The sequence below is a fragment of the Pygoscelis adeliae genome, unplaced genomic scaffold (genome assembly GCF_000699105.1).
Source record: "Pygoscelis adeliae isolate BGI_AS28 unplaced genomic scaffold, ASM69910v1 Scaffold13, whole genome shotgun sequence".
Taxonomy (NCBI): domain Eukaryota; kingdom Metazoa; phylum Chordata; class Aves; order Sphenisciformes; family Spheniscidae; genus Pygoscelis; species Pygoscelis adeliae.
Window position 1 is genome coordinate 4,086,107 of NW_008824499.1, and position 22,958 is coordinate 4,109,064.

The window sequence follows — 22,958 nt, forward strand, 5'->3', positions numbered from 1 at the left end:
CAGCTCAACACCAAACTAGTAATGGTGGGGAATGGGAGGTTTGCTGCGTGCATGTGGATATGCAGTGAGTCTCCATTTGTGCCAAGCAGACTTCAGGACTTCAAGTTTGGCTCCCTTCCCAACAGCAAATACATTGAGAAGAGGAAAGCTAGCCAAGTTTTAATCAAGTAAAAGTTCTGTCTCCAGAGGTGGCTGGCAAAAGAAGAGATTAAAGTATTAGGAGTGCAATGAAAACAAGACATTAGAGAGTTGAAAGCTGGAGTACCTGGATAAACCACTTGCTGAGTGAATATTCCACAGTCGTCAGAAGGAAGCCCCGGGTGTTTCGAATAGGATGAGATGTGAACCCACGCACCAGAACTTGTCTTCTTCCAGCTTTGGCTATCACTGTGGCAAGTATGTAATATCCTAATGCCTAGCTGAGCTGGTAGGATAAATGTAATCATTCCCCTTAGAGATATTGCTAGCAGAGGGCTCATTAGCTGGCAGAAAGGCCAACAGCTGCAAACTGTTTATGTATGACAACTTTTTGGATAAATCTGAGTTTACACAGTTGCCTGTGTCCTAAGGTTTGCTGTGGAAGTGTAGATAGCTTTGCATGTTCAAACCCAAGCACAGAAGTTATGGACTGTAATTATGCAATTTCTCATGAGAGAAAGGAAAAAACCTTCACACTTGGTAATAGTAAAAATAGTAATTGGCTTTCCTTTCTCTCTACCACTGATGCTCCTGCTTGACCTTTTTTGATACTAAAAATAGATTTGTGGTAATTGCTGGCGGTTAATAGTGTATCTGGAAAGATAAGGACTTTTTTTTCCCTGAAGAAAGCCACTGTCTGTATATTTGCATGAGCACAGACGTGTGGGGTTAAAAAAAAAACAAAAAACAAAACAAAACAAAAAAAACCCAGTTCAACTTTCTTCCCTATTTTTCATTTTCACACACCTGTCTCCCAGACAGGGCCAGAAGCAAAATTACCAAACAGGAGAAGTTCCTCTTATATTATTCGCAGCCTGGTAGAACCACAGCATGCCAGGATTTTCATGAACACATCTGAATTCATGAAGTTTCTATTCCAGTTCTTCAGACTTGAAAGGCTCAGATAAAAATCTGGAATTTTAAGAGGCAAACAACAGTTTCCATTCATCCCAATGAAGAAAATAAATCGTATTAATGCAGCTACCAAGGCATTGTACTACTATCATTGTCGGTTAAAGGTGTATTTTCCTCTGCATATCAATTATATGGATCATTGTATTGGGTTACAAAAAAGTTGCATTTGTCTTAATGGCTCAGATATATTTACTAAAGAACTGTATTGTGTTTGCAGTTCAATAGCATATTTGCTATTTATCTTCTAATGAAATAATTAATGGTAAAATGTACTGGTCCAAAAGAAAATTATAGTCTTAGGAAGTGGTTTGATAGAAAATATATATTCCAAAAACTTTTTTGAGGCAAGCTTTTTCAGGCTTAAAATGTTGTAACAATTTGTTATAACTGGCTTGCTGTTCCAGAATGACTCTTATTAATAAGCACTCAGCAGTTCATGAGCTGGACTTCTTACTGAGTTCATTTCATGTACTGCAAAGTTTTCTGCTGTCTGCTCTTCTAGGATTATGAAGAATAATAAGTGGACTGCCCAGTCCACTTCTGTTCCTATATTGTGTGATCCCCAGGCTCCACTGCAACAGAAGTCTTTAATAATTGTAGTAATAAACTAATTTTAGATGTCTACATTTTTTAATTGGTCATTGTAAATATTATAAAATGGCCACACAGGATTCACATTAAGCATTGAAAACAACTAATAAAAATAAGGTGACTAAAAGTCTGTAACTGAGCCACAGTCACTTTTTCAGCCACTGATGGATGTACAAGTCCTCAATCGTTAGTTTTCCACCTTTGAATAATGAGACTTTTAGCACAGAGCAGTGTTACTGCCAGTCAGTTTCAGTGGGGATTAGAACCACTAAACAAAGACTTCAGAAGAATTACCATTTGAGGTAATGTATTTGATATTTTAATTGATATTTAACCTCTTAATATATTGACAGAACTCTAGACTATTTTGCTACACCACATCTCCCAAACATGGAAAAATATTGCTCCTTTCCATCTCCAAGTGACAGCAAACATTGAATCAGCCTCATTTTATGAAATTTATCAGAAGGAAATTAGCATGAATCATTTCAAGCTAAACCAGCTTGCCTGACTGACCACTGAGCTTGAGATGCAATACTGTTTTGTTGCCTCTCAGTTAAAACCTCATGTGTCAGATACAACTGAGATATATATTGACACTGGTTAAATGGAAGAGAAAGGTGGAATAATCAGGTGTAGTAGTAGGAATGAAACACTTTCAGTAAGAATCCTGCTGTGGTCATTGCTGTTGGCTGTACCTAAAACTGCTGAAAGGTAACCAAAATATCCCTCCCTATTTAGTAAAAGTGTATTTCAGCTGAGTTGGGTCAGTTTATTATGAACTATGTTTGCCTCATCCCCAAGAGGCAGAAGGATCTCCATCTACATCAACTTTTGAGTAGATGGCAGTTGTGCCACAGGGTCATAGCACGCCATTGAGGGAAGAGCCTGGGCTGAGCAAGCTAATGAGCGAAGGCGAACTCAACAGCCCTCGCTAGTTTTCCTCTCTCACAGCTGGGGATCAGGATTATCAGCAGCCGATGGGCCATCACAGTTTTGCCTCCTGTGACAACATAGTGTGCTCCAGTGGAGAGGCAGCTATGGAGTGGATTAGCAATTTGGCATGAAGCATCCTTCCTCCCAAGTACCCTGTTTCAAGTATGCGTGCTGGGAGAGGGTTTAAGAACTCAGAATGCACAAAGGCACAAATCTAAAGAAGCAGAGGATTGGCTGAGTCACCTAATTGTTCCTTTTCATCTTCTGTGACTCAAATATTCAATTTTTGCTTCCCTTTAACCAAAATCTGGTAGCTGCTCTTAATCTCAGACCTTCTGCTATTGGCTTTACAATAAACTAACATTTTACCAAACGGCGTTTTCCTCCTGCCAAAAGTATTCCAGAAATTGCTGATCCCAAGTAGGGTTGGAAGCAGAAGACTGTTATTGGTGAGGGTATTATTATTTGTAAGTCACCATGAGGGTGCACGGTAGCAGATATAAATCAGGAGAAATATCTACTTCCCTCTCAGAAATCAACCAGAAATGTTTTGTGATCTTTAAAAGAAACAGAAGGCATGTTCGTAGCCCAAGACACACTGCAGACACCTACAGTTGAGATTCTGTTCTATGACCTGTTCATTAGGCCATCAGGTGTGTGGACTGAGGTTGCAATCTTTTTCTCAAAGTAACGTATTACTTCCTGAGCAATTCCTTGACGTCCTTATGACTATTGTGCGAGTAAAAAGCAAGTCAGTTAAGAAGAATGCTGAAATCCAGCCTTCTATAGTCATTGATTTAAAAAGATTAAATCTTGATTTCATTTCTTGCATGTGGTATGAATCTGGCCTTCCACAGTCAGCACTTTTAAAGTAAGCAAATGTTAGTGTCTGATTTCTGCACTGCCTTCACTCTCTGCTGCTAGTGCTGAATTAAAAGGCTATTGCCCATCCCTTCGTTCCATCCAGAATCCCACTGGCAACAAATATCCATATTGTCAAAACTCATAAAAACAGAACTGGACTTCTTCCAGGTCTAAAGTTTTACACCATTTGCACCCTGATAAACACAGCTTTGTCAACTCTAGCAGGAGGAAAGAAAAAAAAAAAAAAGAGAGATCGTGTCTCCATTGCATGGTTGTGGTCTACTCATTAAAGGCAGCTAGATCCTAGCTACCCCTCTGTGAGAACAGTATTACAGCGAGGAAATAGATTTCTTGTTTTCTGTTAAATATAAGCAAATGTATCTGCTGTGAAAAAAATGAAAGGCATTTGTGGATGGTCTTTACACTTCCCCTTCTTCCAGCACGGCAGAATGATGTGTGAAGAGGCAGGATGAACTCAGCATTTAGGTTGCTGCATGCTATCTGGGAGTCTCGTTTTGTGTGCACACTTGAGCTGTTTGTGTGGCTTTTGAGAGGTGCTTGTTTAGCAGTGGAAGACTTGTATGAATAGAGGCATCCTTAGGCTCTGTCTGTAACCTTTCTGCGTAACTCACAATGGCTTAACTGTGGTTTCTAGGTGGCAGATTAAACAAAATCTCATCAGCAAATTGTCCTGTGTGTGGCCTGTGGTGCCATCACAACGTTTCCAAGTACAATGGCACTTTCTGCAGGGGACAGTCTGGATGCAGGAAGGGCATATGAGGACTATTGTTTTTCCATAGCAGAAGTTTCATGCTGTAACTTCTGAATTCCCTTTTGACTTCAGCCTACAACCATTTGTGGTGCCCACACAAACAGGCCTAGAGAGTACTGTCCAAATGTCCATGGGATCAAATCCTAAATTCCACTAAGTCATAGAAGATTTCTGCCACCTACACTGGCTTTGTGACTCACCATCAGGAGTTTGCCAGCTTTTCTGACTCTACCACTCTTGCTTTCTTTAAGTATGAAAATAAGGGAAAACGTAAGATCTTTTCAGAGAGTCTCTGCTTTTATTGTTTTATTCCTTCTCCCCAAATTTATTCTGAAAATGGGGAGAACTCCATTTAAATCTTGTTAAGGCTACTTCACTGCATCTTCTAACATTGTAGTAGGGGACATTAATAGCCAAGCTTAGATGAATTTTTGAGTCAGTGAAATATATTTTCCAATGAAAGCAGTGAAAGTGAGTGTGTTTAACTTGTTTCCTGTCTGACAAAATTCTAGACTGATTTTTCAATAAGATGATGAACAAAATACTCAGATGATTTTGTGTGCAAACTGCTCTAATATTTTTTATACCAGGCGCATTTTTTATCCTTTTGGTTGAGTTACTGCTGTATGTTTTGACTGAATGAGCTGTTTCACTGATTGTGATGGGAACGTTCTCTGTGTTTCTGTGCAGGAATTGCTTACCTGGGAGGTGTCTGCAGTGCCAAGAGAAAGTGTGTTCTTGCTGAAGACAACGGTCTCAATCTGGCATTTACAATTGCACATGAACTTGGGCACAAGTAAGAACTTGTCCTTCTGTTTCTTTACTGATGCCACTATAGCATACTTTTATTTAAAGCCATACTAGTGAAATTACTAGTATGGCATGTTTGTTATGATTTCATAAATCTAGCAGATTGATAAATAACTTAATTTTTAGGAGGCTTATGTCAACATTCAGTTCAGCACACATGAATCTTTCTATTTGATCCTCCCCTATTTTCCACTCTATGTTTTGATTTTGAGTAGCACAAAGAGGCCTCATTCTCTTAAATGATTGATGGTCGTAGTTAGAGACAAATTCTGCTTTTGTTTACACTGTAGCATAGGTCCACAAAAACGACATCAACTTCAAAATCTTTGAACTTGCTAAATTTTCTCTGAAGTTCAGGTGTCTATGTCAAGGATTTTAATAGTTAAATACTTTGGTAATGGTTTCATCTCTGCATGTGAAGTAATCTACTGTGGCTGAAATTGTAAACATCAGTATTTTGGAAATGCCCTTAAGCGGTATTATTTGATCAACAGAAAGAAATCTTATAACTTGATTTATCAGCTCAATCACAGCTAACTAACACGCTTTGAACACTGACTGGAAAAAACAGCAAAGAACGTGATAATTCCTAGTCAGATAGAAATTTGCAGAATGAGATTACTGGGTACTTTCTGCAGGTGACTTTGAAGACTTTTTAAAGTTGCCTGTAAATATCCCATGGACAGAAGAAAGCAAAATTGACTGGAAGAGTCACCTGCATCGTCTTAGCGCAGTTAATGAGTTAACCCAAAGGTCAGCACCCACATTTACTGCTTTCCAGGCTAAGTGTAATATGCACTTACTCATAATACTTACGAGCTTTTTTCCCTTTCCATTGACATCACTCTGGTTGCACTGTGTCACAGTTAGATTGTGTAAGATATAGAATTAGACCAGGAACAAATTTATACAGGGGCAAGGGCTGTACCTATGGGATTTTCAAGCACTCCTTCCTTTAGCCTCTCTGGATGGAAAGTGGGAAGTCCCACCATTGTTCCTTTAGTAAGAAGTTGTGCGTAAGTTTTGTCTGCACCCTTCTGGACTCCTACTGTTTATGTGTCTGTTGTATCTTCCTTTTCTACAGTAACAAGTATTTGACAGCTAAGTCAGAGCCAATGTATCATGTTCAGATTCTGGCCAGTCTCATTCCATGACAAATAATTACTTTATGGCAATGTATTTCAAAGTTGCATGGAGGATATTTAGGTTGCTACCAAAAATGACAAGACGAAAATGAATCTCCTGTTCACCCTCCAGTGACACCAAAGGCAGCTGAGCCAAACCGAGGGTGGTTTCAGCAGAAATGAAGGACATTTGGTTTTGGTTTTATTTAAATCGCATGCCAAGATGTTAAACTGAGCCTAAATTTAATAACAAATTAACTGGGGGTAACGTTAAAGGAAATTCAGCACTCATCTTGGATGGGCCAAGAGCAGGAGGGAAAAATACTTGAGCTGCAGAAAATCCAGCTGTGTAAAAGAGTGAAACTGGTCTGCCCTGGTGTTTGCCAAGTTTCCCAGCAGAGCTGTCAAGCTTCCTTCTAATAATGCCTTGCAAAAAATCCACAACATAAATAGGAGATGTAATGCTTTCGGATACAGCTCTCCATCTCTGCAGAAAATAGCAAACTCCATTTTCTTCCCGAGTGCAATTTTGGTGGTAAGACCATAATGTCCTTTCTCTGCTGATTTTCTTTCTTTGCCTCCACCTTGGAAAACTATTTATTTCAAGAGGTGGGTATGAGATGTCTAAAGGGGTTGACAGAGGGTGGCTTAGGTTCAGTACTCTGGAGGGTTTGGACAGTGAGTGTGCTATTGTGCAGAGAATCTTCTGCTTCAGGAGAGTCATAGATCCAATTGTGGGGAGAGATGGAGAGCTTAAATGAAGTTTGCAGGTGAAGAAGGACAAATGATAAAGGAGACTGCATTTTCTAACAGAGCTGCCTCATGACCCACTTTACTGAGAGAGAAGAGGCTAGAACAGGCTCAGTCAAGAGAGACTGGGAAGAGTACTTGAGTACTGGAGGGACTTGGAGGGTCTGTAAGAGCCAGTCTAGGGACCTAAGGTGTCTGGGTCTGGGGAATGTAGCTCTGAGATGGCAAATGAGCCAGTAAGGTTCCAACTGAAGGAGCTAGCTGGGTTAGGTTAGAGAAGCTGCTGGCAGGATTCTGCTGCCACAGGTGTTTTGGGGACATGTTCCAGGTTAGCCTGTTTCACAATGAGTTGCTCTATCACACACTGGAGCAAGCCCTCCAGCCCTTCTGCCCCCTCTTCCCTTGCTTAAGCTCAGCCATAAGCATGCATAACCAAACCCCAGTGTGCCAAATCAAAACAGAGGGGGAAAAAATGCCATCTGTCTCTCATCACCCAACCTGAGCATCAAAATCATCCCTTTATACTGTCATCCACCAGTGGCCTAGTTACTTATTTCGAAGTCTACTCAATTTACTGGTACCTTTCTGGCCTTGAAGTCAACAGGAGTCTTTTCGTTGACCTTACTAGGTGTCAGACCTCTCCTTATTTGTCTGATTTTGAACTGCAACAGGATGCTCTGAGCAGTCCTGTTTCAGCGCATCTTGTGCAAATAGAAGGATTGTTTGCACACTTTACCTACAAACTTTTAGTTTTTAAGCGACTGTGAAATGTAAGGAAACACATTGCAGAGATGAAGACAAAGAAGCTGACATGAGCTTCAGGTTTAAAAATGAAAACTAAGGAAAACTAGGTGCAAGTTTCTTAATTTAAAAAATTCCAATCAAAACTTACATCCATATTGGCAAAAATATAAATTTTGGAGAGCCATAACTGTGAGCTTTATTGAAGGCTGATTTCCTTATGAGTGTAGAAAAGCTGAGATTTATTACTTCTTGCCCTAAAACTAACAAATGTCTGTGGAGATTACAAGGCCAGTTTGGCATTCACGGATAGTTTCTGATGTAGACTTTGGAAAAAGTGAATGGATTACTAATTGATGTGTCAGATTCCTAATCTGCCACTAATGTCATTTGGACTCACTGCAAAAAACACTATTACAGACAGCTGCACTGTGAAAACATGGAGAGATCATTAAATTAGGGTGATGCTTATAGGCCCTATAAAAGTTCATCTTCAGGTTTAACCTATAGAGTTGTTGTTGCTTGATGGTGGAATGAGTGATATAACTTTTATCTGTTGTATTTATATCTACAAATCTGGAGTGATAATTTTGGTCCATGGACACAAAGGGAGCATCCATTTGTATTTAGATACAATTTTTCCTACAAAGAATCCAGGAGAAGAATTTTGCTGTTACAAAAAGGTAACAGGCAGGGTAGAGACCACTGAATACGTGATGAGGCTGCAAATCATAAACTTCTTACCATACAAGACAGGACCCTCAGCAAGCCTCGTTGCTTCATTCAGCATGGTCAATAGTGAGTGTCTTTTAAAGTAACACACTTTAATGTAACCACAGTTAGTTGTTTTTTATCCAGGGATTGCTGGGTGGAGTACTGTGTTCTGACCTACGCAAAAGGGAAGACCCAGAGATCGCAGTGGTTCCTGAAGTCTTCAAAAGTATAAGTCCAAGGTCTTCATGTTATAAATAGCTTAATATGCTGAACGCTTTCTTACTCTCATCTTTCCTCAGACTAGCAGGGCAACTCCATCAGTAAGAGCTTGAAAATACCCTACTGCTGTCAGTGGGATGCTGAATGGTGCTGCCCTCCTCCTTCATGAACTGCACTAGTGTGAAGTTGATCTGAGATTCATACCCCAAAGACCACCCTGAAAAACTGTGACTTTTAGAAAAATAGTGCCACTTCCCCTTCCCCTGGTTCTCTTTTTGCCTACAGCAGTGACATTGTTACCATTTTCAAGTTATTCTCCAAAGAAAAAGGCAAATAAGTTTTTTAAACAAAAGCTGGGATTCATCCTTATATCCGTTATCCCCTAAATGAAGCGGGTAGGCTGTAGCCAGTGGTTTTTCAGGACAACAATGCCAGCTTTGTTGCCATTCCTGTTTCTTTCAACAGCCTCGGCTTTCCTGTTGTGGGATGGGGGGCAGGCTTGGGTGAGGAGGGAAGATTCCCATTCATGAGCTAGCGGAACCTGGCACTGCCTCTAGATGGTGAGAGAATAGCCGGAGGTGGTATGGCTGGAAGCCACGCCGTGTCAGATGCCCTTAAGAAAGTGAATCAAAATCAACTGACAATAAGCAAGATGCAGTCTGTTGCCAACAGTCTGAAACCGCATGGCCTCAAACTTGAAGCTGAAACAGATGAGGACAAAAACGAGTCCAAAGGTAAAAAGCCTACAGTGCACACACCAAACAGCTCTGGATTTGGAATCAGACAAGAGAAGAGTTTAGATCCGGCAGGTTTCTGTCTGGTATGATTATTTGCTTTAGATGTTAAGTATTAATAAATGTAGCCTTGTTAAAATTACTTTAGGGTGCATAATTATTTGCTGCATAGTTAAGTACGGCCTTTGTGGTGTGTCTCAAGCAATAGTAGTGTTGCAAGTAAGGGAAAAGCACTCTTTAGATGTTCCCTTTGTGGCCTGATATTTATGCTAATAGACTTGCAAATAAACTTACCTCCCTGATATGTCTAGCGCAGCACCCAGCAGAGAGATTCTGTCATGCAAATAGTTGTAAGGCAGAATGTGAAAATATTGCAGGCTGAAGGGGAATGTGTCTTGAGCAGATCCAAAAGGTACAGAATAATGCCCTGTGTCAACTTACACTGGCAAAGCCAGGTCAGTGTGTTGCAGGCATACAAGCTTAAATCCTAAGAACCAAACAGGAAATTAACAGTCCCCTTTCTCCCCCGCCCTGCAATTTATAAAGATTTGGTCATAATGCATTTTAAAAATGAAAAGTTTCATGTGGAAGCTGAGGACCACCAAAGCAAATGGGAGACAGATCTGAGCAGTCAGGTAGTGCTGCAGAGTGCACACTGTGCTGGTATAAAACTGTTTCCTAAACAGTCTGTTTTGTGATTCCGGTCAGCGCAGTGCCAGCAGCAATGGAGCCAGCCAGCCAAATCATGGTGGTGGTGCAAGGGGAGTGGTTCTGGCAACGATATAAAAATGGAGGGACCTTTGCTACAGATTCTCTCATTTTATCTTGGGATTGTAACATTTAGGTGCAGGCTGTGGGAGCTGAGAAGCTGTTCTGAAAAAAACCCCCAACCCTCTGTCTTTTTTAGAGCAGCTCACCGTAGTCTAGCCTTGAATGCGCGGCTCTACCAATGTAGGCAGCTGAGTGTAGCTTCTATCCTGGCTGACTTTAAACATTAACCCTATTTTTCAAAAAAGCTCCCATCTGAGCTTCTTTTTCTGCTCTGTGTTGCTCTTTTGACCATCTGCATTGTAATGATGGCAAATGCAAGCATTTCTTCATAGCATTTGTAAAGAGCCGGATTTTAGAAGTATGAGCAAAGCAACCAGTAGGATCCTTGAGTGTTATGGTGCTGACAGCGAGATCAGTCACAGAAAAGAAGTCAGACCTTGCAACTGCTGTTTGAAGTGTAGCAGAGGCATGAGTTAGTCCCACATTTATTAGGCAGGTTCTGCCTGACCTGAATGTCTGTGGAATGTTTTTCTTCATTGCTATTGCAAAAGTACACCAATTAATTGCCAGGAAGCAATCTGCCCCCAGATTAGTTCTTACCTCCCAAAAGGCATTAAAACCAACATTACTAAAGTTGCAGAATCAAACCTGTAGAAGCACCAAAGTCTCAGTTTCAGGTTATCTGGACAACTTCAATTTTAACTCTAGTCCCTCTGTCCTACAAATGAGGCCAAACTTCTATGCTTAGGGTAGTATTTCAGCATGTAGTTAAAGACTCTAACTTAACACATGTCCACAGGCATCTTATTCACTCCTGTGCATGAATGTTTTACCAGAGAGAGACCTTGCAAAGAGGTGCCCATCTTGTGGGCCTGTAGGGTAGTATCCATTTATCTGATGGCTCAGGGATGCAGCCTACGGCTGACAGGATCTGTCTTGTGACTGGATAAACCTCTCCAATGGCACTGCTGGCAGTTTGGATGTAGATTCTGTCTTACGGTGGAGAGCTGTGGCACAGTTCCCTCTGGGCCTTTGTAAAAGCCTCTGTGGCTATTCTGACCATGCTGCGAAAGGCAATATGTTGGAACTCACATCTGCATTTGTAGGGGTAGAAAATCAAGGTCAGTTGGATCCCAAGGAGGACTGGAGCCAGAGGCAATCCCATGCAAGCTTTACTCTAGCAAGCTCAGGTACTAGTCACTGTGTTGCTGCACCAAGACTTTCTGAGTAGCTGGGTAGTTTGATTCAGGCAGTACTGACCCAGCTATATTCTACTAGTGCCAGCACTCCCCATTTTAAATCTCACAGGAGTATGTCGGTGTTCCAGTATATTGCAGTTTCAGGATTACTGGGAGTGACTGACTGCCATGTAGACATACCCTGAGGCTGGCCAAAAATGCTGGCAACAGTCTGTACCCACCCTGGAGCTGCTAATTTTATTTTCTGCCATTTGTGTTGTAAATCTGTTGTGGAATGTCTCTCTCTGTTCCCAGGCTCCCTTTTCTTGTTCCCCTCCTCCCAGGTTTCATTCTTCTTCCACAGATAATTGCAAGCACATTTTCACAGTTAAGTTGCCCTTCTCTGTACAACTCCAGAAGGACATAATGGAACACTGCCTATTTCATCAAATATGTTTGTACATCAGAATCAATATGATTTAGTAAAAGCAATTATTTAATAACATATTCTGGTTTTGAGAGAGAACTAGGTATAACCTAAAATTTCAGGAGATGCTTCTTCCAGTTTTGGTAACACACTGAGGGGTTTGTTTTAGAAAAAAAAAATATTATGTACCTAAGTATCTTGATACTAGTTGCTTGATAATAGCTTTCTGAAAACTGTGTCCTAAGTTAGTCAAAAGGAAGCAGAGATCAAAGACAGATATAGATCTAAACGTATGTAAATAAAAAAAATCAGTGGAGGCTTCTGCAAGCATGGATGGTTTGCCCTGAGGAAGAGGTAGTGATGCAGCACCACTGAACAGAAGGTGGGTTTGCCCCACATAATACAGTACATGATACCTGAGTAAGTTAATTTGAATCCCAGAAGTAGAATATCCCTGTTATATTAACCTTGTCTGGGCAAGTTGTTTTTGCAATGACAGTAGGATATCACATAGAGAAAAATCACATACAGAAATCACATAGAGAAAAAGAAGATTGGGAAGGAGAAATGGAGACGTTTGAGTAGTATCATGTGCCAGACTCTGGATAATAGGCCTGGTTTTGGGTGGGTTTTTTTAGTTTTATGTAATCCTGCAAGATATCTACAGATGCGGTTACTGACCCTGCTAATCCTAGCATGGTGGTGGGGTACCGTCCCTCTATCACGTGTATCTTTTCTCACCCTTGTATCTTCCAAGTTTGATAGTTTATTTACAGTATTGGAATGTAACCACATTGGAACTGGGCGTGGGAATGTCCACCTCCCATTGCTTTCTGGACTCTTGTGGCAAGCATTAGTGTGGTTCTGGGCAAGGGTTTCTATGGTTTTACTCTATGCTTTGTGAAGGATGTCTGTGTCATCCCTAGTGAAGCAACATTCTCTTGCAGTCCCTCTAATTTCTTTGTTTTTGAGCATCTTGTACAGCTTTACTTAACATAATAAAACTGCACCAAACAGGCAAACAAAAGTCATTTAGAAACTCCCAGACAACACAATTTTCATTTAATCAATAGCTTTGTGGCTTTGCCAGCTATGTCTGTCTTTTTGAAGGCTTGTTCTGCTGAGTAAGCCAGGGCCATGTTAAATAGCTGGGCCGTAATGATTTGGCAAATCTTGCATATGCTTCCTGCTACGAGGGTTCTGGTTTCATACTTCATTGGCTTTGCTGGCAACAGCCTCATGCACACAGTGACCCAAAACACAGGGACAGGACAAGTCCCCATTGTGCAACCTCTGCAGCACACACCAACACAGGAAATATTAGGTTTGCAAGTGCCATTTACCAAATAATCATTTGTTTTTATACAAAGGCAGCAACTAGCTGAAATATTTACTTTTCCACTAGCAGCTGGGTTCCAATAGCCTGTAACCCATGCTGTTTGCCTGGCCTGCTGAGTTCAACAGGTTCCAGGTGAAAATGACTGCAGAGCTGGGGAAGGTGATAAATCCCAGACTGTCACCTGGAAAAGCCTTCGGTAGTAACTCAGCAGCAGCAACGCCAGTGGAAATGTTGTTGCCTCTAAAAATGTGGTTTCCTTTACTGTTATGTCAGTGGAAGGCTGCACTGTAGTGGAACAAGGTTGGCTGCCTCTTGGCCAACAGTTGTGTTGGGGAATAAAATTCAGCAAAAAGAGTTTACTAGACAAATGAAATAAACAGGCCTTCTTTGTTCTCACTGATCCCTTTCCATTTGCAAAATCCTCCCTACATCAGATGCTGGGCCTCTTTCCATTGCTGGATCCAACCCAGCAGGGAGTTTTGTCATCTATGTCTTTACTTGAACCCCAGTTTCCAAAAAAGAGAAGAATAATCCACAGTTTTCTGTTTTCTGCTTTTGTTCTTGTTTAAGTAAAACAAAGCAAAGCAAAAGGAGTCTGATCATAATGGTTTGTTTTCACTTGCTTGAAAAGTTTCCTTCCTGCTGGACTCTAATTAGCTTAGGCTGTTGAGCCTTAAAAATGCGTATTTTTTTATTATACCTTCTTTCTTTGCTCTGAAGTCCACCGAGACACTCATTTTGTATGCCAGATCTTATCCTCATATGGGACAGTTTGACCTTTCAGAAATCTCTGATGTCCACCCTGTCAGCAGGTAGCTGACTCTCACCTGCCAGTGAGAGTTCAAAGCCTGCCCGTCTCTTCCACCTGCTACCAGCTGGGCTCCCTTCCTACCACCCTGCTGTTTGCTGGCATCACTCCGGAGATAGCTAATGAAGTGGCAGGCTTCTAATCTAGCATTTTAAATATTCATTTAAATTATACACATTAAAACTAGACAGGATAAATAAATGCTCCCTAGAAACAGTTTGCTGCTTAGTTGAGGTAGCCTTTATACTTAGGAAAAGTATCTTTCCTTCAAAGGAAAAGCACAGCTTCCTTTCTTCCTCTCGAAAACACAACTGCTAGCACCTTTCAATGGGTAAATTCTTTCCTGTCTAGCGCCTCCTTTATCTCAAGTAAAGCTGCTTGCTGTGTAACATGGGATAGATTTAGCCCAAGAGGGCAGAACTCTTCCCTAGTATCCATCATGAGCCACCATGGTCATCAATGGTCAATTTTTTATAAAAATGCAGATCGCCTGGGTTTAGTAGCTTTAAAGTAATGTGGCAAACTGGGTTTTCCTACAGGAGCATTATAATAATGACTTTGTCTTCTGCTTTTCTGCTTGTGTGCACAAGCAACAACTCCCATCTACTCATTTTAAGTCTCATCCTCTCCATTTGGTATATTTTTTTGCCTCTTTCTCCATTATTCCACTCTGTTATTATCACCTTTTCAATACTAACCCAGATATGATCCTGAGGCTTCTCTCCATTCAAAGAAAAAAACTAACTTGTTTGTTTAGAAAAATGTATTCGTATTTTCTTTGTATACCTTAAGTACTGCAATACATACCTGCAACTCATTCTGAATTTTTTATGGTGTTTGTTGAAGTAACCTTACCAGGTTTGCCAAATGTCGTATTGCAGGCAGCACCTCTGAGTATAATGAACAGAATCACATGAGAAAAACTCCTATGTGGTCTCCAGAAAGCTGTCATCAGTTAAATGACATGCATGCTGCACCTCTTATCAGCTAAAGACCCTCTAAAGAGATATCTTCTTAGGAAGATAACAGACTTTTTTGTTTCTCTGTAATTTGTCTTCACATTAACATGTTCAAGCCAAACTTATTCAAAGCAAGAGTATCTCTTTTCAAGTTGCTTTTTACTTTCTTCATGTGGCATTCTTAGACGATATGAAAGCAAAATTGGCTTCGTTAGCCTTGAGGTTTGTAGGCAACCAGGCATGCCCACTACCCAAAGAATTCCACTTCAGTATTGGTCTGAACATATCATTTCCAAATTGCTTTGATACCAAGCCATAATTTGCAATGTTCCTGTTTGATATCAAGTCTCTCCCTGCTGATCAAATGAGTGAGACTAGGTAAGATAGTGTGCTGAGCTTTTAAAATAATTTTTGAACAGCCAAGGCCAGATGGTTCTGGGATTATAAATTATTTTCCCAGCTGCACCATTACAAAAAATCCCAAGAGTTTCGGGAGCTGGTATATAGGAAGAGCATTACCGGAAACAAAGTTTCCGTAAGGATGGGGAACACTCCTGAGTGATGGAAGTAGCTGTGACAAGGATACCACTGAAAATGCCATGTCCTTACAGCAAATGTTTTCAGCTGAAGCAAATGTCTTCAGCTGAACTACTGCACACTGATCCATTGCTAGATTATAACTGCAACTAATACAATTGGATCACTCATTTCCTGTGCAACTTTTTTCCTAGACAGGGTTGGTTTTTTTTTCCATTCTTGCAAGCAAAGGAGAGCACGCAGGTTTGTTACTGTCTGCTACAGTCACCTGTCATTTTGGTGAATCAATGTAAGAGGGTCACATAGGATGGATTTCTTCTTGCACTGAATCTGCAAGCCCACAGTGATTGGCAACATAGACCAAGAAAGACGAATAAAAGAAAGAGGCTGAAAAATATTTATTTCTGTGAAAAGGACTTCTGCTGCTCTGGGAACCATAAAGCATGTATCCACTGGCTTGTCTGGGGACTTCAGAAGACTTGATGCTGGTAGAATTATATATATTACAGTTACTTCACACCTCTTTTGTCTTTTGATGTTGGCCATCTCCTTGTTCCCACCTCCAGGAATGGAGAATTGATCTCCCAGTGCCGGGAAGGCAGCCAGCATTCCTGACTCCTGTAGTGCATTCCCCAGGCTGCCCTGCTTCCCCCAGCGCTCGACAGTGGGTGGCTTCCTGATGGGGTAGAGTGTGGGACATTTGTGGTTACTTGTGTTGCACATATTTGGCAAATATGCTCCACCATCTCTCCCTTCTCCTTGCATTTTCTTTTAAGGATGTCTCATGTTGCATCTCTTTGTTCAGGTTTGACCCTCAGTCATTAATGTAGTTGACTGGAGGCTTTCGCTGGTTTCACAGAAGTTTTAGTAAAGTGTGCTCAAGTGATTGCATGTAAGAGCTTCCCCTTAGGTTGGTAACACTTTGAGTGACAGACCCGTCAGCCGTTCTTATTGAGCTTTTGTCTTTCTTTCCTAGTGGGTGGGAAATCCCACCCAGCTATCCCAGGGTTTTGTCTTTTTTCCACCCTACAATTTATATTCCCTTTTCATCTTCTGAGGAAATGCATGTCACATTTTCCAAGGTCTCATTCTCAACCACTTCAGGCAGTGCTGAAAGCAAACAGCTTGTTACCCTTCAGCATGTTACTTCTGGATGCCCCAGGGTGCTTTCTGCATACAAGGAGCTACAGAAGGAGCACAGCAGCCTCTGCTCACCAGAAAAGAGAAATGAGCAGAGTCTTTCTCTGCCCACCACTGTCTCGTTCATAGTCACTGTGCTCCTTCTGCAACAATTCCCTGCTTTCTGAAACTAGACTGAAGCAAGTGAGAGAGAGCGCATTTTTTTATGTCCAAGAAGTGTATTAAATCTTGTGGAGGGCAAGGAAACAGTTCAGTGCATACATTTTCAAGGGCACGTTACCCTTTGGCCCTCAGATAACTTTATTCTTGCTCTAGGGTGATCGTGACAAGTAGCCAGTGTTTCTTCATTGATAACTTGAGAGAAGTGGTTCCCAGTAAAGAGTCACTGATGCATGTTTTACAATGAGTGTTTTTTGATATATCTGTGTTCACCCCTTCAACAGGAATTGGACTGTTAAAGCAATCCTTGACTCTTACCAGTACAGTTGTGTTAGGAACCTGTTGTCTTTGTGTGTTGTTGGCATGTATCAAAGCATGTGAAAGGGTTTAGAAATACTGAGTATCTGGGTGGATGACTGCCGTGGAGATGGGGTAGTGCTCTAGGAATGTAAAGTAGCCAGGAATCTACATGCTGTGTGATGGCCAAAAAAGAAAGGCTGGAATGGAAGCCATTGTGAGCTCTCATGAACACAAAGGCATTGAAATTGTTGCTATCAGCATAAGTGTGCTGAGCTCCTGATCCTGTTGGGAGGGTGTGAGGGCAGAGGAGGAGTGTGTTTAGCCCTGGGCATATGATTGGATTCATTGCGTGAGCTTTTCCCGTGCCTCCATTGCCTGTGTAGGTTCAGGTGAGTCCCTTCATGCATCAGCACAGTCAGACTGAACCACTATGGCCACTTTTGAGTCCTTCTGCAGTAGGGGAATGGGCTATTACAGCCATTACATGCTCACCCCTGATAACTGGGATTTGTACCTTACTTTGCATCTTTAAAAGTCTTCCTTCAGAGAGACAGGATTCTGAAGAGGACTGGACCCCGCCTGTGCTGAGAGAGTTGGTAGTGAATGGTTTACACTATGCTGTGTAACCACAGTCCTTTCTGAGTCTGAATGCATACTGCTGGAGCTACTCTGGTTGACAGTTCTCATGTTTAGAGATTTGTGTTAGATACTACGTGGGACTTGGAAAGGAGTGAGCATTAAGATCAGAAAGAAGGATGTTTTCTTGAGGTAATGCTACTTCAATGCGGAGCTTCCACCAAGTTTATTTGTGCATATATTGATCAACTTTAGCTTTTTCTAGGACTTTGTGTTTGGTGGAGCACTCCTTTTTCTGCCACATGGTATGCTACCCTCTGCATTCTCAGAACCTGCTGATTCTTACCAGAAACATTGTGAAGCTTTTTCAGGAAAAGGTTGCTATGCTGGGACCACGTCCTACAAATTAGATGCAGTGGAGGCAGGTGATTGGAACGGTAAGTGTTCAGTTGCATCGCAGCTGGATTCCTGCATCTTGGAATACATCAGGCAATGCCTGCCCTGCTGTGAATCAGCCACTCTGCAAAAGAGGCAAGGATTCTCGAGAGAGAATCGCATGAGCAAATGTCCGCTGGAAAAAGTAGTCAATAGTGTGGGCATGTGATATTGTTGCTGGGGAGAAGATCATAAGATGATTCACCCTGTTCTTCATGGCCCTGGTCTAACTTCTATCAAACCATATAAAAGGACTGTCATTGATGTCAGTGGGGTTTGGCCAGCTCTGTTACAGGTATCTAGGACCACATGGGCAGCAAGCTTTTAGATAAAATGTTTGGACGAGTAAAAGGCTACACTGCCTGTTCCTGCCGTGTCAGTCTCTCATGTGTGCTATCTGTCCCTTGCGGCACAAGCTCATACTTGCTGCCTTCCAGATTCCATGGCAAAAGAACTAATTCTTTTTAAATGAAAACCATATCATAAAGGGCTGGATCTGTCATGCAGCTGAATAAACCATGGCTTTCCACACTGTTATTCACCATAGGCGTTCGTGTGTTCTCACTCGCTGTTGTTGACTTCTTGGCTGTTTGATGAGTAGATAACCATATAAAATATCTGGTTACTTCATTATTGGAGAGTGACATAAACTTGGTTATGAAAACAAGAGTCCAGTAGGCATGGATCCCTTTAAATGTTGTCTCTTCTGATAAAAAAAAAAAAAAGCTCAGCACCTATCCTGAACACACCTGTTCTAGATAACATTATGTACATAATGACCATCTTTAATTACTTCAAGTGCTTTAAATAGAGTCATCTCCCCCTCTTCATCACAGCTCCCCAAAGTACCTCCTGACAGCTTCTGAAATAGTCGAGTTATATTTAAGCGACTGTGTTTACATGTTTGAAAAGCACAAGGTGAAAAAGCCTGTTTTCCATTAAGCCAACAGTCTTAGTGACCATTGTTTTTGTAAGAAGGTTATGCAAGCTGTTTCATTGCCTCCTCCCCAGCTCAGCTCACCTCAGCATGTCTCCCCAGCATTTGTTAGTTTGCCCTCCATCCAAGCCTCACTTGGACTCCCTTCTGACCCCTCTGGCTGTCTCTGCCTCTCTTCGGTTGCTTTGCAGATGCATCACCTTCCTAGGTCACTCTCTTAAACTTACTGTCCTCATTTTGCACTGCAGCTCCTATTATAATTCCAGCTCTAATGAGTAACCCCATTTCACTTCTGCCTTTGTTATGCCTTTATTCTCAACTGGTTGGAAACCTCATAACTTGCAAGATATCAGTGTTTTATATTTAAATGTTAAACATGTTGAACCAGTTCAGAAGTAGGCATCTTTCCAGTGATGCAGCTTCAATTTCAAACGTTAATAAAAATTCCTAACATTGAACTCGATTTGGGACTGGACGGCTCACAGGCTTGATTATGTGATATACTGCCTCCCACTTCTAAGTTGCTGGTTCAAATCCAGCCCAAGTCAGTAGCTGCTGAGAACTGTTGATGTACGTTCTCTGCTTAGTGACCTGTATTGATTTGAGTTTAATGGCCATGTTTAATGTTCTCAGCTGTCAGCCACGCACCCTGTATAACCTCCTTGCACATCAGCATCTTCCTTTGTGGTTGAAATTAGATGGACTATAGAGATGGGACTCCCTTCTCAACCATTCATGGAGACCCGATAGAAGTGGGAAGGGGGAGGAGTTTTGTCCTTCAGTTATGTCCTTCATATGGATAAACAGATGGCATTTGTGCCCACAGCATGTCTAAATAGCAGGCTCTCCATGGGGCACTGTCATCCTGCCCACACTGAAATGCCGGAGTGGATAAATTACAGCTCCCCTTCTCCCTTCCCTCTCACACTATGCAAAGACGTTGTCCAGTCTGCCCTCCCATTTATATTTCTCCAGTGGGGTTTAGAAAGAAATCTTGTGCTTAATCCTGGCTCTGCAGTTAATGCTAGATTATCTCTGGGTGAGTCATGGCAAGCTGGGTCACAGGGAATGACTTCTCTCATATGCTTTTTTGAGAAGGTCAGTAGTGACCTACCCTACTGTGACGTGCAGCTCCTGGTACTGCATATAGCTCTTAGAAATTCACTGTGGCCTTGCAGAAACAGAGCCTTTTAGAGAACATCTGCAGGCTAAGAGCCTGCTGTTATAAGCACAGGTAGAGAAAGCATGCTTTCCAGCAAACAAAGATCAGGCAAGAGTGTAAAAACCTTACTGGCCCCACTGAGCTTTTCACTTGGAGCAAGACATATCACTGCCTTCTCCTGTCCCACTCTGTACTGGGGACATTGCTGTAGCAGGCCCTTTGCTCAATTCTTTGAGTCCATGTTGGTCTGCAGGGCAGGTGGCCCCAAAGAGCTCTTCCTTTTTAATGTCTTGCCGAGCTTACACAGTTACAGCAGTTTGTGAGTTGGTTCTTCAGGAAGACTCTCCCTTGGGGTTCTCTGTCTGTACAAGTGAGAGGTAGACCACTGTCATCATTTCCTTCTTGGTAGCTGGACGGCCTCACTGTCCTTTGGAGAAATGGTGACTTTGAGGTTAGTGCCAGTAGTGTGGAGACCAATCAATCGTGTGTTGTGCAGAAGTTTTAATAAGCAGCTGGGGTGACAGCCAGGTCACCCTGGGTAGTCTTGCTAGTCCTGGGTGTCACTCGTTTCTAAAGTGAACCAGCGTTTGACTCACCCTCAATTATTTCCAGACAAATGGAATGGTTTGGCTTTCACAGGGAGGCTATGGAGAAGCTCTTATTAACAGCCAGCTGAAGCGCTTATTTGAAACAGAGGGACTGTAGAAGCTCATGGTGTTTCCACTTCTGGGTGTGGTTTTTTCAGGCTTTCCTTCTTCGTAATTCTTTCTTTCACTTGCTAGCCTCTTGCTGCCTTTTTCTGAAGAAAAGCTCTTCTTTTACTGCTGATGGTATTTTATATCGAATTTGCCTCTTGCCCCTACTTCATAATCTCTCCCCACCAGAGGGGGAGTTTATGATAACAATCCTGGGGATTTCTCAAGTGGTTTGTTACCAGCCACAAAGTTGCAGCTGTTGAAAAAATTTAAAACATCTCTTAAATCAGTTTCCCCCAGCCCTTGGCGTTATAACTCAGATTTGGGGCTTTTAATAGGAAACCTATTGAGAGTCATAGTGGTTCTGATGAATATTTGTATACATGACCTTAAGAACTTAGAGGTGCAATGCACAGTGCAGTGAAGGCAGTAGGAGGCTTTCCATAGGCTTTGGTGCGCTTTGGCTCAGGCTTTTAAAGAATAACAGGAAACACTGGAAAATGCACCAAGGGTAAACAGAGCAGTTTAGTTATATTAACTGTCTAGAGGAGAAGCTCCATTAATGACCGAAACAAACAAAGCAAGTGTGTTTATTTAGCATTGCTGTGGGAAAACAAATGGCTGTTAATTGCATTTGGCTAAAAAGGGTTACACAAGAAATTGGCTGGCTCAGGCCCAGAGTGTAATTCTGGCGTCCTGACCCAGTTCTGATTGCTGCGTAGACTCTGACGGAGAATAGTGTCCTGGAAAGGAGCACAGACTTCAGAGAGGCCAGGGCTTTGAGAGACTGCATACTATTTTTTTTTCATAGCAATGCTACTTTAAAGTGTCATTCTACAAAAAACAGCATTAAAGAGATCTGTTGTTGCTGCCTCCCTGTGACTCCTGATAAAATTTGCCTTGCTGTGATTATGTTAACGTTCAGAACTCAAACTGTTCAGTCAGCTTGTTTCTGGATTTGCATATGATAAGCAACAATAAATATGCTGCAGGACTCCTTTGGTGACACCTTAGTGTCTTTGGCTGATAACCAATGCATTATTTATATTAGAAAATAAGCTCAAGTGTAAAACCAGAGTCCCGTTGTGCTTATTCTGAATAAACATAGAATGAAAGGAGTTTAAGGGCTGACAGTCTAAGCTGTTCTTGCTTGACTTTGTGGAAGCTCATTGTCTTCAGGAGGAGAATGTGATGAACTAAAGGCTGCAATTTACCCTGTGCTTAGAATGGAGCTAGTGACTGTGGTAGTAACAGCACAAAGGGAAATCGAGTCCTGCTCCTCTGTAATGGCTTTGCTGGCTTTGCTGTGTAAAGGATAACATGCAGCATGCCTTTGCTGCTCCTGATAAAATGGACAGTTATGACTCGGAGAGCACAGAGGGCAGTGGTTTTGCAGTGTAATGTGGTGCCATTTTGACATTCCTACTTCTAATCTAAGAGCCATTCCTATCAGCTCTTTTTTCAAGATCTGTTCATGTAAGAATAGAACTCCTTCCCATGGCAGAATATTTCAAGAGACTGATTATCTACTTCTAATTCCATGTGAACTTCTGAATAGCAGGTAAGATTAGATGATCACAAAGAAAACGCAAAGTACTGAATCAGCGCTTGCAGTGCTGTTTAGTACAAACGCATAATGCTCTGTCCGATTTAGTTCTGTTAAAAGGAGGGGGACTATTCATTAGTGAAAAGAATCAGCATGGCATTACATTTACTATGTGTTTAGGAAAACTGATCCCTTTGATGTAGCTGGAGACCCTTGAACTTCGGAAAAGAATGTGTTAGCATGCTAGGGTATGCCTTAGTCCTGCAGGTCATTTAATCCTTTCCTCAAGTGAGTCATTGTAAGGTAAAGTAGATGCTGGGAAAAGTTCTGTACTGCCAATTAAAACAGGCTCCAAAGGTGTTGCTGGTTTCATTCTACCAGAAACTCATCACAGAGAGGCCAGTAGAGGTTGCCTATGTACCTCGAGGCCAGATCCCAAGCTAATATAAACTGGCATGGTTCTTTTGACTTAGCAGAGCTCCTTTCCTTTATGCCAATAGCTCAGGCTCAATTCCTTTATGCTTATAACTTTTTAAAGAATTTCCGGTAAGAAATCAGGAATCATTCTGAGAGGTGTCGATTTCCACACATGTAAGAATTGAACGAATTTCAGAAGCAGCC

At 41.7% G+C, this 22,958-nt stretch overlaps 1 protein-coding gene across 1 annotated transcript in view; it reads left to right on the forward strand.

Annotated features, from left to right (window-relative positions):
* The window catches only part of ADAMTS17 (ADAM metallopeptidase with thrombospondin type 1 motif, 17), a 182,839-nt gene that overhangs the window by 59,219 nt on the left and 100,662 nt on the right, over positions 1 to 22,958 (forward strand). Inside the window, exon 6 of the mRNA XM_009321473.1 lies at positions 4,967 to 5,072. Within this exon, the coding sequence (XP_009319748.1) occupies positions 4,967 to 5,072 (106 nt within the window). The remainder of the gene's footprint in view (positions 1 to 4,966; positions 5,073 to 22,958) is intronic.